We start from the raw sequence: 15,088 nt of genomic DNA, 5'->3' as shown, positions 1-15,088 counted from the left end.
GGTTAGTTTTGTTTTTAACTGTTCTTCTATCCAATGTATGAAGCAGAAACAAGCATTACATTATTAAGATAAAGTGACAAAACACAGAGTGTATCGAATTATTAAAATAAGTTTTGGCTTGATGCACGTTTAGTATAGGTACATATATCTTTCATTATGTGGATATTTCTTTTTTACAACATTTACTTATTTTTTTTTATAAATTTTAAGGAATAATCATGATACACGTACCCATTTCTTACCAATCATAATAATTGTAACAAGGTCTACTGTAGTATTTGCCTGTAGGTTTATTTCTAATGAGTACTTCATATTACCAAATATAGATATTTTGTACGACAGAGGTATTTAGACGGCGGTGTCATATAAGGGAATTTACAAGAAAATAGATATCACCCGAAAATAACACTTAACAATTTTAGATAAAAATAGTATATCATATCTTAACATAACATCGCATATTATATATATATTAAATTTACCAACCCACTATAAATTTTATATTTGAGATAATTTTTCAAGAAAACAGGCATTCATTATTGATAGCTGTATCATTTTATTTCACAATTTGTACTCCTTTTAAAATTAATGTTCGTCACACCAAGGCCAATTAAACAATCATGCGCAATTGGTTTTCCGTTAATTGAAATAAAATAGGTTTTATTACGTAGGTATACGTTATTTGTATAGTTGATAATTATTGAACATTGTCTTGTTATCGATAAGGTCGCGGTAACTCAGTACTTGTTTAATATTCATGTATTTTATGAGTCACAATAATTATGCTGCAACTCTATGTTAAAACTAAACACATTGGTGCGGTTTACATCAAAATATAGCAATAATTATCATATATTATATATCTATAATTCTATAGCATTTTAGTAAATAATTTTATCAAGAATGCATACTCGTGTCGCAGTTTACTAAGTAGATATTAATCATAACTAAACAATTTCATATGATTGTTCTAGGTTTCAAGGTTAATAAAACAAGGGTTCAATTTAAATATAAATCATTGGTTGAGGTAATATTTTTACCAGACGTGCGATAATTTACTTTAACTTACCACATCATATGTCTCCACTGCAGAGACACAGGCCTCATAGGTAGTATACCTTAATTATATAAAAGAAAGTTGTGTTTATTTGACCAGTTATAAATCAAGAACGACTGAACGTATATTAATGGTTTTGGGTTTGTTAAATTTATAAATTTGCTATAGTAATTATCCTAATCTAAGCAGAAACCAAACCTCTGCTTGGATTAATATAATAACTTTAAATTTGGAAAGCTTACAAATGATATATTTATCCGGGTGCAGCTGGAGTGAGCAGCTAGTAACTAGTAAAATATGGGTCGTTTATTACACAGAGGGTTTAATATAAATCACCAATATTTTAGCAAGTTATTGATAAACCCTTTGCCGTTGCGGACCGTGCCTTTTGAAGTATTATCCGAGTATCTAAATCAAGATCTATCAATATACGGTGTGCAGTGACTAGAAATGGAACTCCATAGAAATACCTAATAGATTAAAAAGAGCAACTATGTAGTTTCTTGCCGGTTCTTCTCCGTAGATACTGCTTTCCGAATCGGTGGTAAATGTTAAAAATATGTACCTAATGACGTTTCAAAAGTGCTTCTAGAAGAAGTCTAATTGAATAAATAAATGTTTGAGGGTGAGTTTGAGTTACCTTCAATTGAACTTACTTAAATATACAGTCGTCTATTTTCTCTCAGTTTAACTCCTTGTCACGAGTACAATGAGAAAGAATGGACTTATATTGCCTCAAGATATAAATAAAGAAAATATTTAGGGTAATAACCCAAAAAAGCAACGAGAATCTACAGCATACAACAACGAGCGATCTGAAGAATGAATGTTAATCTCCTTTAAAAAACGTCCAATTACGTATTTTTATCGTTTAATACCCATCCTCGTTTTTATTTTCGTTTTACAGATGAAATGATGGGTTGTTATTTGTTAACATGTTTAATGATGTACCTGTAGTTTGATACGAAATACTCCAATACACTGGGGATCGTTATATTTTTAGTACATACTAAGATGTTCAGAGACTAAACAATACTCCAGTACTTTCGAAGCTTATTGATAAGTAGCCAATTACGTATTTTTATATTATACTAAATACCAACAAATTACCCTTAATATCTGAAAATATATCTAAAAATAAATTTATTCCACTAACAATTTATTTTTACTAAGAAATTATTTTTACCAAAATAGCGTAGAATAGAAGTAAGAAAATCTTAAAAATAGGTGTTCATGAGAAAAGTAGAGGAATTTATCATAATCTATACTAATATTATAAAGCTGAAGAATTTGTTCCTTTGTATGTTTGTTTGTTTGTTTGAACGCGCTAATCTCAGGAACTACTGGTCCGATTTGAAAAATTCTTTCGGTGTTAGATAGCCCATTTATCGAGAAAGCCTGGGCTATAGTATCATCACGCTAAGATCAACAGGAGCGAAGCCACGCGGGTGAAACCGCGCGGCACAGCTAGTTGTTTATAAAATACAAGCATATAGTCTAAGTAAATATTTCAAAACATGAAAATAATTCATCATGACCAAAACAATATTGACGCGTTACTCAACAAAGTAATTATGGATACGATTTAACACAGGCGGGGAAAACTATTTTCAGCGTGTCGTTTACTTACATATCACTGATCTTTAGAAAAACATGTTCAAATTAGATATATTTTCTGCTCTACCTCTTATCGTATGTTTTTACAACATTTTTAAAAAACAATTTGATAAAAGGTCGGCCATTATACATATGTATACCTCTACATATAGGTAATCAGTAGGTACTCTTAGTTCTATTCCGCTTCATTCAAACGAAATTCTAACCAAAACACAATAGCGGAGCAAATGAACGTCGGCAGTGGTCATTATGCATTGCTGTTACCTATGCCGATAAACCTTCACAGGTCTTGTCTTTGCAGCACGCTATTCAACGTTATAAATGGAATCGACGAATTTCAAAGAAATTTGTAATCTAGCCTAATCAACATAACAAATTCTTATCATGTACCTAATAGGATTAGAAAACTGTATAGTCCTATATTTATTTAATTTTTTTTATGAATAAACACATTCACTACAACAGAAATCACTATATTCGAAAATGCCCGCAGTTAAAAATCTTTTTAAAGAGTTAGTACTCCTGCCACTTCATTCTTTTTACATGTGTTTCTATGGCCCTTTACATTTTTTTTGTAATATGATTAAATAAAAAAATTTACAAATAGAAATACAGATACGAAAAACATCGCTACAAATAAAAACAATCTGTTAATTGTAATGCTTTTTTGCGCTTTATTTTTCTTTAAGAAACATCTTTGACGACGCGGTTGGCGCAGTGGTAAAGTAACTGCCTACTGAGCCGACGGTCCCGGGTTCGATCCCCGGTCAGGGCAAATATTTGTGTGATGAACTCAATTATTTGTTCTTGGGTCTGGGTGTTATTATCTATATATGTATTTATTAAATATTATATGTATTTATCGTCGCCTAGTACCCACAACACAAGCCTTAATTGAGCTTACTGTGGGACTAGGTCGATTTGTGTAATAATGGCCTATAATATTTATTATTATTTATTATTATCTTATAACATAATATATAAACATCTTATAACATAATAACTTTGTTTTAAAAGTAGTGTAGTTCCTGTTACTGATTTTAAATTCAACTGCTTTTCGAAGTGTCGTACAACTTTCTTGAGCTGTACTTAGTAGACATTAAGTTTTAAAACTTGGGCACCATAGCATCATGCCGTGTGTTACTTATCGATTATGAATGACGTCTTTTAATATAAGGTACACCTTTCTGCATAAGTGTAAGAACTTATGTAAACCTCAATATATTACATAATAAATTTATCTTTTCAATTATAACAGTTTTGACAATTATAATCAATATGTTTATATATGTTAACATGTACCACGGGCGAAGCCGGGGCAGCCACAAGTAAATAAAATATTATGATGTCCATCTCTACTGAAACTCTTATAAACTTAACTAATTTACTAAAGAAAGTTCTAATATTTTGTAAATATGTTAGTTGATCTGTCGAATTATATGCCGTTTATTTCAGCGTAGGGATAAAATTCGTGAATGAAATAATCGTTTTGTTTCTTTCTTAATTTTTTTAAAGTATCATTCAATAATAATATTAATGCCCCGTTTTTATTACTCAGATAGTTAAATAGAAATGTGTTCATCTTATTAAATCTATGTAGCATAATAAAGACGATTTGTGTTACGAAAATATACGTCGATACAAGGAATTCCGAAAACTCCGTGCCGCCTTTTTTTTATTTCGTGTAAATTCTGTTTATAGTTGGTTACTGCTGGCTAGAATCTACCTTCTAGATCGTCTATATATAAAGATATTTATAAATTTTATATACCTACTTAGGATTTGACACCTTTTCTCTACTTTGCTCTACATATACATTATAATATGCGAATTTGTTTGTATAGAATAATATCATGAAAATATAATATTATGTACTTGATAGCGGGATATCATTGTGTGATTGCATCACAGATAATGAAACCTTTCGTAAAATTATTAAAGTAAAGAGTACAAAATAACCTAATAAGTATGCCAATTAAGATATTTTTTTTTTGAAGTGAAAACTTTAGCGGCGTTGGGTATAAAATCTTAAACTCGCGTCAGGACACGTGGCCTGATCGAAAAAGCGTGACGGGTGTTTTTTTTTTTTTTTAGCCCTTATATTACATGCGTATAAGACGGATACCATTCCAAAATATCAAACATGCTGAACGTTAATAATCAAGTTTTCACTTCTGCCGGCACTCCCGGAGTGCAACCCGTCTTTTTTTATTTGAAAGCCTTCCTGTGGTGCCGTAGAAATTTGGTTTAGTTTTGACAATTCAAGGACGAATTTAATTTTTTGTTAAAAATTAATGACTAGAAATTTTTTTTTTCGTACTCTTCGAGATTTCAGAATTTATTAATCAAAAATGTAAACTTGCAAACAATAATTGAACAATTGATTCTTTACCTGTCGGGTGATTTTCAAAATTGCAGTTTAGTTGAACATGAACTGATTGTTGTTTCACATCGGCCGTAATTAATACGCGCTATTACTATATTTTATTAACAATATTTTAGTATATCAAATAGCAATATTTTGTGCGATTAAAGGAAATGCGACCGAGCAGTAGTACAGCGAGTCTACAATCTTCTTCCACAATAACGAGGAGTGCGTCGAGTTTATCGATTTGTCAAAATTCCCGCCTCATGGATCAGCCATCAGAACCGAGCCTTTCTGGCAGCCAGCCCGCCTTCACCAGTGAATCTCTGGGCGACTTTTCTTCGAACAGCGTTCATAGTGAGTACTTATTCGCTTTTAAATAGTGTGTGTTTTACGAAAGTGGATTGCGGTGAACATTTGAAATGAAATAGCAAATGAATATTATCTTATATCATTCAGTGGTAGTTCCCACATCGTCGATCGCTGTATACGGCCGGCGATTAGAATCCAATAGATGCTATTAGGTAGCGGTGTAATGTACCTACAGATTGTTCAATAAATTCAATTACTGGATGTTGGCTCTAATAATGTTATCTAAAGAGATTATGTGTACACATCACTTCGCATGGAATTGTTTACTTGAATTTTCGTAGGTATCTGGATCGAGTAACTTATATCTTAATCATTAGAAATTTCTATAGAATGACCTTTTATCAGTAACATTTATAACAGGCCCCTTTCCCTCGGATTACGGTGATTTAAAAGACAAGTGACAGGCGAGGGATATGTATGAATATTCCAAGAAGACAATGAAATTAAATTCCTCAGTGTTATTATACTTGCCCTTGACATTATATCTCTAAATGGTAATAAGCGCCTCAACTACTTTTATTTATGACGACGTTCAGTCCGTTTTTCTTGAACCCTATTTTCCAGTTGCAAAGTTAATTCCTAGCATCTACCCTTCTACCACTCTAACTTCAACATAACCACTAAGATTGCATAAAAGTAAATAACATTCCCTAACTTCTATCCCTTTTATTTCAATAATCTCACATACTGTTTCAGTTCCCACTAAACGGACATTTTTTATTTAAATGAAACTTAGAGATAGTTAAATGGTAATTCCACTTTTTGTTACTTTTCAATCCGTTACCACATGGTTACCACTCTTTAAAGTAATGACAGAGCCTTCCGTGAGTGATTACTAGCTCTTTAACTGCGAAGGTTTTATTCTGTATTCCATTTTTACAAACTCGTTTATTCGCTATTAAAGTCTATTAACTACTTTTATAAACTTTTTCTTCGTTCATTTCTGTATGAATAAATTATGTTGCATCGGTGTAATTCCAATCGAACGAGTCTCCTTTATTTTATGACATATTCTGCGCTTATATTGAATGGACAATGTAAAAGGCAAAAAAAATTCCTTTGTTTTCTGGGTCAAAGGACTTTTATAAGTTAAAATGCGGACTGGAAATAAATATCACTGCTTTAATAAAAATCATATTGAGCTAAAAATCAAAGCTGAACTTTTGATTATGATAGTGCTGATTAATTATTATTAATGCAAAAAATATTACATTGGTATTGGTTTATTTTAAGTACAAATTATTTTTTTATACACGATATTTAAACCTAGCCATAACCGCGGCGTCGCCCGTCCCTGAAATCCAGTTTTCAACGACCGTGACTTCACGTAAAAAACTAACCATTTGATGATGACCCTGTTAACGTTGATAATTTGACCAATAAACATAAAACGGTGCTTTTAATTATACGTATAATAACTTTGCGTAACCAATATAGACTTGCTAAACATAAAATCGCATCTGACCTTTTTGTGGGCTGACTTAGTTACAGAAATCAACCTTTTATCTCTTACTGTTTCAAACAGGTTTTCGTTAACTTTAAAAACTTTGATTTGCTGCGAAATAGAATTTAATTTTGTGTATCTTAATTTAACCTGAAATTACAAAAATCAGCAAAAATGTATTGTGTACTAATAATAATAATTTGTTTTATTTTTCTAATGTCTATATATTTCGGGTTTCAGGTTTAAATGAAGCGTACTTACAGGAAGCTATGCTGAAGTCTAGAGCGATTTCAATGAGTTCTGGATTAGATTCATCTAATAGTCGCCTTCGACGGAAAGCTTCAAGATCAAACAGGTTTGTATAAGAAATGATATATAATTTTTAATTTGCATTAAATTATTTTAAAGTTTCTAGCTTATCAGTTAGCCCAGCAATCGTTGTTTTTCTATATTAAAATGGACTAAAAAATAAAAATGTAGAAAAAAAAGCTTTTCCTATCGTGCTCTCGGCTAACAAATGCTCAAAGGAAAATTATAAAAAAAATGAGTTGGAACTATTATTATGGAGGAGTTTAATTACAGAAAAACAGTTTATACTAAAGATATAGGTTATAATTAATTATTAATTATAACCTCACCGACGTATATTTTCGTAACATAATTGCAAAAAAAAATTGTATTCCGTAGGTAGACCACAAATTATCCGTATTCCAGCATATTTTGCTAATGATCTGATCGTTTCTATGATGCTTGCAAAATAATTAGCTATTCGGTTAATTTTAATCCAAATTAGCCAATCTGCCTCATATAATCGATACGACTAATATTCATTGTTTCAAAATAGATACGAACACAAAATTGATGGCTTTCAGTGCTGTAATTTGATTTTGCACTGAAATTACCACAAACATATATTTGTGTTTAGCATGTTATATACAAAATAAATGCTTTTTAATGTCCGTTTTGACACGAAACGCAGGCATCTACTGTCGGTCACCTTTACATTACCTCTGTGCCTCTGTTTTGTATTCCTAGAAATATCTGCAAACCTGAATACCTGATAGCTGATACTGTGTGTAGGGACACACCATATGCAATTCGCTGACCAAAGAAAGCTCATTGTGTATGTGTGTGTCCACATTGTTTCCCCGACGCTTTTTACATTTATTAAAATTAGTAGTGGTCCACCCCGGCTTCGCCCGTGGTACATATTTCGCAATAAAAGGTAGCCTATGTCCTTTCTCGGGTATCAAAATATCTCCATACCAAATTTCATGCAAAAGTGAATTTCCTGAAACTTGGTTTCATTAAAATTTCACTCAATTAAATTGAACATTATCTATAGAAAATAAAATGATCATACAATAATTGAAAGAACTATATTAATTAGTGTATGGGACACTGAATAATTTTAATGATGAAATACATTTTGTGGTTAACTGAACACGTTATTTTGTTTAAGGGGAGTCCTTTCAGCGAAGCGGAGTAAAATTGGTTTGCAAGATCAAATTTTTCATGTATTTGCAATTATATGACGCTTCTAGAAAAAATAATCAATACACTTCAAGATATTTCCTAAAAACTGTGCTAATTTGTTACACAACCACGTGTATTTTGGTCGATCATATAAAATCATAAAAATAGGCTAAAATAAAGATCGAAAACGAATTATTTATTAATGAAATTTCTGATTTTGGAAATAATTTTTATATAAGGATATGTATTTTGATGTACTGCAGAAAACGTGCTAAATTTTGGTTTTCTACTGAAGCCCTGTAATTATTAAATACATATTATATCTCAGAACTTAACGTTGCCCAGCGTTTTCTTTACAAACCGCGCTGCCCGCTACCCCGCCAGTCCTGATCAGGCGCTTGCTAACGTAGGACCTGTGTCAAATTATCTCCGCTCGATTTTACGTTTTGAGTAACGATAAATTATTGAAAATGGGTAACAAAACAAACAAAATTCGGAAGAAAGCAGTGTCAGTATCAAAAAAAAGAGTAAACTATAAGAAACGGTATGTAAATTGAGTAATATGATAAAAACGTAGTTACTTGATGACACAGAATAAAAATATCAGTTGGTCATAAAGTTTCACCTCGTATGCTTTTATTTCAAAACGATAAAAGCTGCGTTACTGTGAAATAAGAGTTTAGTTTATAATAATTTGTTTTATATATATAATACTAGTGGTCCGCCCCGGCTTCGCCCGTGGTACATATTTCGCAATAAAAGGTAGCCTATGCCCTTTTTCGGGTATCAAAATATCTCTATACCAAATTTCATGCAAATTGGTTCAGTAGTTTAGGCGTGATTGAGTAACAGACAGACAGACAGAGTTACGTTCGCATTTATAATATTAGTATGGATTATTATTACGTAATTGGTGTATTATTTGCATAATTTTGGGGTATTATTATTAATTACAGTTGTTTATTTTAAGGAAAAAAACAATAATGATTATTACTCGTAGTTAAAAAATAATTGATAATAGTCAAATAATAATGATTATTGACTTATAATAATTATTAATCACTACAGTAAAAGTTCCTTATTGGCGGGGTATATATTATGTTCCATAAAATATATGCCTCGAATACAGAAACCGTGAATACGGAATGGTAATTATTATATGGGATTATAGGTTCTACGTTATACGTTCCTAGGTGACGATTGAGATTTTTTTCGTGTCTCATTTTTTTTAGTTGACATTATAAACTAGGAAGAGTGCAGTAGACGTTACTCGATCACAATTTTTGTAACGAATGTGAAAGACGAAACAATAAAACACGCAAAGCGGCTTTTACTATAAACGGAACTACATTTAAAAATATACTTTATTTATTGAGTTATAAGGTTGCTTCCATTCTGTTTATTTACGCTCCTTCTATGTCTCGTTTCAGCACCATACTATGCCTGATTAAATAAATAGATATTAGATAATAAATACAAGGGGAAGTGGGAGGCGGACACGCGCAGGCTCGCTCGCGCACCCTTCGCACATCTTACTGCCGCCACGTGATCGTAGTGATGTGACTTGACCAACGCTGTACTCGATAGTTTACAAGAAAAACTATATTTTAACATATTAATATTTGACTTTAATATTAAAACTCTTTTAAAAATATATTAAAAATAATTTTGTGTTGTGTTTTGTATCATACACTTTCTAATATTATGAATGCGAATGTATTATAGTGTAAATGTAAAGTATGTAATGTTACGATATTATATTTTAACCGCTAAATTGATTTTTGAAGGTTTTGGTAGGTATAGAATTGATATATATTTATATTGTTTATTATTTCATTTTAAATTATTAATTAATTCTTATTTTTATTTAACATTAAATACTATTATTATTTGATTTATTATTAAAAATAGTACTAAACCCGATCTTTTATTTTCTTAATTTTAATAGTTAAGAAGTCCACACGTTTTTTTCAGATATTTCAATTATACATTTTTTTTAAACTACTTATAATTAATAGAAGACTTTACATTATTATTTAAAATTACATATATTTATACTTTCTTCATACATTTCTCCTTTAATAACATATTGAACAATATATTTTCTTATGTTACATATTTATTTACATAACTTATCGATAGCTCAACACGCAATTGATACCTACCCATCCCTATTTGTCACACACACATTTATATAGTATCTATAGCTCATCTGCCTTCGATGCGCACTAAGCAATTTGTGCAATACACGCGCTCTATACTATTCTAATATACTCTAAGCTTCTACTGGTAGCAGCAAGTAATATTTATTAGTTACACCAAGTACTTCCATAATTATGTTGTGCTAATTAATAAATTCCTAGTACCTACTTTATATCTCAGTTTATAAAGTTGTAAATGCTTACTTTATTTACTTTTATATTTACAATCTGACACAAACACTTTTACATTGCTTACAAATAAAAATTGATCACAATTTACTTTTGATATATTTTACACTGTGGCATAGCGCACGTTACGAAAAACAAACGACGCGAGGAGCGCGAGGAGCGCGAGTCACGCGAACGGCCCCCCACACTTCACATCCTAAAATCTTGCCTCGCGTTGAAATACCTCGCGTTAATTTATACAATTCCAAGCGCCAGTGTTTGTTGACGTCTGCTCTGTAAGAAACAACACATTATGAATCAATAACATAATTAATATTCCGGTAAAATTATTATGGAAAATAGATTATGGAAATTAAAGGCGTCATACCTTTGAATAGCATTGAACACGTTAAAAGAAAAACATATGATCTTTTGTCATATAGTTCGCCATTCCGTCTTCCTTCATAAATACAGACATAATAAAAATTCTCTTAAAAAAATATATCTATTTTTTATGCATCGTCTAAAAATATTGCAAGATGTATTTTAATTATGAAATAGTTTAATTCCTTGCTACATGGCTTGCACTACTACAAGAGTTACAATTACGTATATATAACACCCATTTCAACCGTAAATAGGTTGCTTTGCGAACTAATTTTTATTACTTAAAATAAAGCCCGGATAATTGAAGGCGAAGTGTTTCCCGCTTTATTAAATTAGAAGCGGTTGAGTAGAAACTGAGATATAAAGTGGATGTAGAGTCAATCTACAGCGTTCCTATCTTAAGCGAAGCGCGAAGCAATAATACTCTTTAATGTTTAATGTGGTTTATTCCTAGTTTAAACGAGTAACCGAGCAAGAAATGAGCATAGGGCGGTCTCTTTATTCATACTATTTCGCTTTCGCAAACTGTTATTTGTCAACTACCTATCCATGGAACTTGACTGAGTAATATAAAGGGACGGAAGTATGATGTAACTTATTATTACAATTACATTTTTATGTTTCTCGTATATAATAGTATTTCAATTCATTAAAAAATGATCACTGATTACTTCACTGATCACTGATAATTAAAATGTTGAAATGATGCATATAAAAGCTCTTTTACCGATCAACTTTTCTATTCGGGCAAGTAGATCATAGATGGTGGTTCTAATTTAATTATATTTATTTATTTAATTAACCATTTATTGTACCACACTATTTAACAATACAGTATGTACATAACATAAAGGTTCTAACTTACATAAGCTAATATAATTTATAAAAGCATTTAATTTTTGTTTAGAGTGACATGGGTTGCAAGTGAAGGTCTCACGAATTACTTCAGAAGAATAATACAAGACGAAAAGTCGAAAGAAATACAGAGCTGTCACTCATATCAGGATTTCTCTTGTATACCGGAAAATGAATCGTATGGCCAAAGAACTGACTCAAAGGGCCGCAGGTTGTCCTACCAACGAGCAGTGTCTGGTGAAGATCCTGTGCTGCCAACAAGATACCAAGATACTAGCTTGAGGAGACGCCATCTCATACTGGAGAATAATGAGGTAAGTGGAAATTAATACTCTAATGTTAAATACTTCTTTAAATTAATTTTCAATGAATTTGTCTCGTAGATGCACAATACAGTTACACGCAGTTAAAAGCCTGTCATCAAGGACGAAGGTTTTTTAACGTAGATACGCAGATCTATGATCACAGTTCCGCTTGATGGAAGTGATGATGTGGCCTTAGGTGGCAAGTCATGTCTACCAAGTTTGTACCTGTAAATTCACCTCTTGATAGTGACCTTATTGTACTTCTCTGGAAAATAGGTTAAGGAATAGGTACAACGTATTGACTATTTATCATAGAAATTCATGTTGGCTATTCGTCGTCATACAGGAATGTTTGAAATATGTACATTTCAGTTATCGCGTTACTGATTATTTGTAATGTAATAAGCCGTGGTAAGAAATGCGTAGGTAGATGGAAATACCGAAGAAGGCAAGCTGTTTCACAATTTTAGGTGGTGAAATTTTGCATAAAGTATTCACGACTCCCGGGATTGGACTCGTGGGTTAGGTCGGATTCATTTGTTTCATCCACATAATATTATGCCCTACTATCATCCATACAATTAGGTAATAATTTTCAATGCTTGCAATAATATGAATAACAGAGAACTAACATCACTCATTGGATCTCCATCCTACCCAAAATTAATTAAATAGTGTACCTATATCTTTTGTAGGTGAGAACACAAAATATTATCTTATCAAAAATGATGCTCGTCTTCACGAAACATAAAATAATTGCGCCTATCTTTAATTATATACAAGCGTAGATAAATGTTGTGGATGTAGGCGACGGATTGTGCGTGCTACACGCGATCGCCACATAAACCAACTTCGACGTGACGTCAGTTCTTAAGATTTTGTAAAGATTCTCAAAACGACACAACAGACAGTATTATAGTAATTACGTCGCTAATGAACTCTTATTACATACATTGGAAGTTTTATTTCCGTGAAAGTGTATGCAATTATGCATACTTGGGGTTCTTGAAATAATTATTTGTGTAAACACACGTAGAGTCATTTGTCATTAATTTCGAAGATTTTTTTTATCTGTAACCACATGGGTGATCTTCGTATATAATCAATTAAAATTGTATACCTGTGATTATAGGGAGATAGAAAGAGAGAAGCAGTGAACTATAGTTATCGTTCAAGCTCTGATATATTTACGTAAAACTTAAAATTATGATTTCGCTAAAATTATCCAAGCGCGTAGCTTTGGAAACTTTTAAATTCTTGAACATCCCGAGCAACTGCAGTAAATGTAGGAGTAATAATTTAAATTCAAAAATAGTCTGCATGCGTGTAATTCGAAGCTTCATCTTCGTATCCTTTATTTTACCAATGTTGCAAAGTTTTTACGATTTCATTGACAATGTACTCAGTCTGGATTTTAGGAATATTTTGTACAAGCTCACGAATGCCGCAAGGTTACCTAATGTAAAAGTCGCGATATTTTCTACCTAACAATACAATATCGCGGCAACAATAAGCCAAGTTGACCTGCGATAAGGTATATAATAAACCGTGCCAGATTAATAAAGGTTGTTCATGAGCACTTATAAAAATATACATGAATAAAATTACAAGCTAATTTTAGTAAAGTAACGGTTGGCGACCCAAAGAGAATGTGGCACCTAGACAGGTCGCTTCGCTCGTTCCTGCCTCTTTTATTTTTATCCGTTACTAGGAAGCAATTAAGGCGTGATTTAATTTGCTCCTATTTAGAAGAATAGCAATTATGAAGCCACACTGTAAAATGTTTTAATATTAAAAAGTGCGTAATAGTACCTACTTGTATGGCAAAAATTGTGAAATTAGTTTCATATTTTTTAATGAAAATTAAAACGGCCTTTATAACCTTACTTGTTAGTTATTTACATTAGAAATATGGATAGACGTGATATTATGTTGAAGTGAAGATGACCTAAATAATAATTATAATTCAGGCGTAGGGATGTGACGACCCCATCGCCCCCGGTTGGCATGTCTACAAAGATATCCCAGCCGTGCAGTCATTCACGCCGCAGGGCACCTTGCGGCGAGGTGTCGGGGAGTGGCGACCCCGCGGGAACCGAGCGCTCCCGGGGGAGGCCCCTGTACTCCGGAGTGAACAATGACGAGGTTCAGGATCCCCCACCTCTGGCTTGCCTTTGTTGGCCGTCCAGGGTGGAGCTATAAGAGCTCGGGGGTGGAAATGTCTAATGGCATAATAGCGGGGAAACCCGCTCCGGGCCTGCGGGCCCGAGATGGTGAAACCGGTGCTGCACCTCTCTACACCGTCTGACATCACTTGCAATTTTTAATATTGAAAAGGCAGACGTCCATAGTCCCCATAGACCCAACCTACCGATCCATTGAATACCTCTTTCCATAACCCAGATTTTTAATTCCCATATTTTACAATAGTCCTGCATCGGCCGCGGACTGCCCAGGGCTGTATCTCTATAGTGCAGTCATGGGCAGGCTGCGGCTGGTTTCCCACAACACATTAAAATTCTCTAAAGGGCCTCTGCGTGTTGGACCGTAAGCCTCCCAAAGGACCGGGTACCTTCCTTCTCGTGGTACCCGTGTATTATGGAAATTATAATTCTGAACCTGTGATTGAAATACCCACAGTCAATTTTCTAGTAAATTGAATTACAATAACAAGACTCGGTGATTAATATTTTAACGATTGATAAATGGGTTGTCAACGGATCCTATCATTAATGGGAAAACTACATTAACTGAATTAGGCACTAGAATATCTAATGGCCATTTTGTTAGCAATGCAGAATTATATTTTCACCAACAAAATCGCCACCAACTGTCGTTCAT

The 15,088-nt window shown here is 32.7% G+C and overlaps 1 protein-coding gene across 1 annotated transcript in view; it reads left to right on the top strand.

Moving 5' to 3' along the window:
* LOC123705174 overlaps positions 1–15,088 on the top strand; it is a 62,631-nt gene that overhangs the window by 1,237 nt on the left and 46,306 nt on the right. Inside the window, exons 2-4 of the mRNA XM_045653837.1 lie at positions 5,210–5,396; positions 7,096–7,210; positions 11,995–12,256. Coding sequence (XP_045509793.1) covers positions 5,210–5,396; positions 7,096–7,210; positions 11,995–12,256 — 564 coding nt within the window. The remainder of the gene's footprint in view (positions 1–5,209; positions 5,397–7,095; positions 7,211–11,994; positions 12,257–15,088) is intronic.

The sequence above is a fragment of the Colias croceus genome, chromosome Z (assembly GCF_905220415.1).
Source record: "Colias croceus chromosome Z, ilColCroc2.1".
NCBI classification, from domain to species: domain Eukaryota; kingdom Metazoa; phylum Arthropoda; class Insecta; order Lepidoptera; family Pieridae; genus Colias; species Colias croceus.
This window is presented reverse-complemented; position numbering and strand designations above follow the sequence as displayed.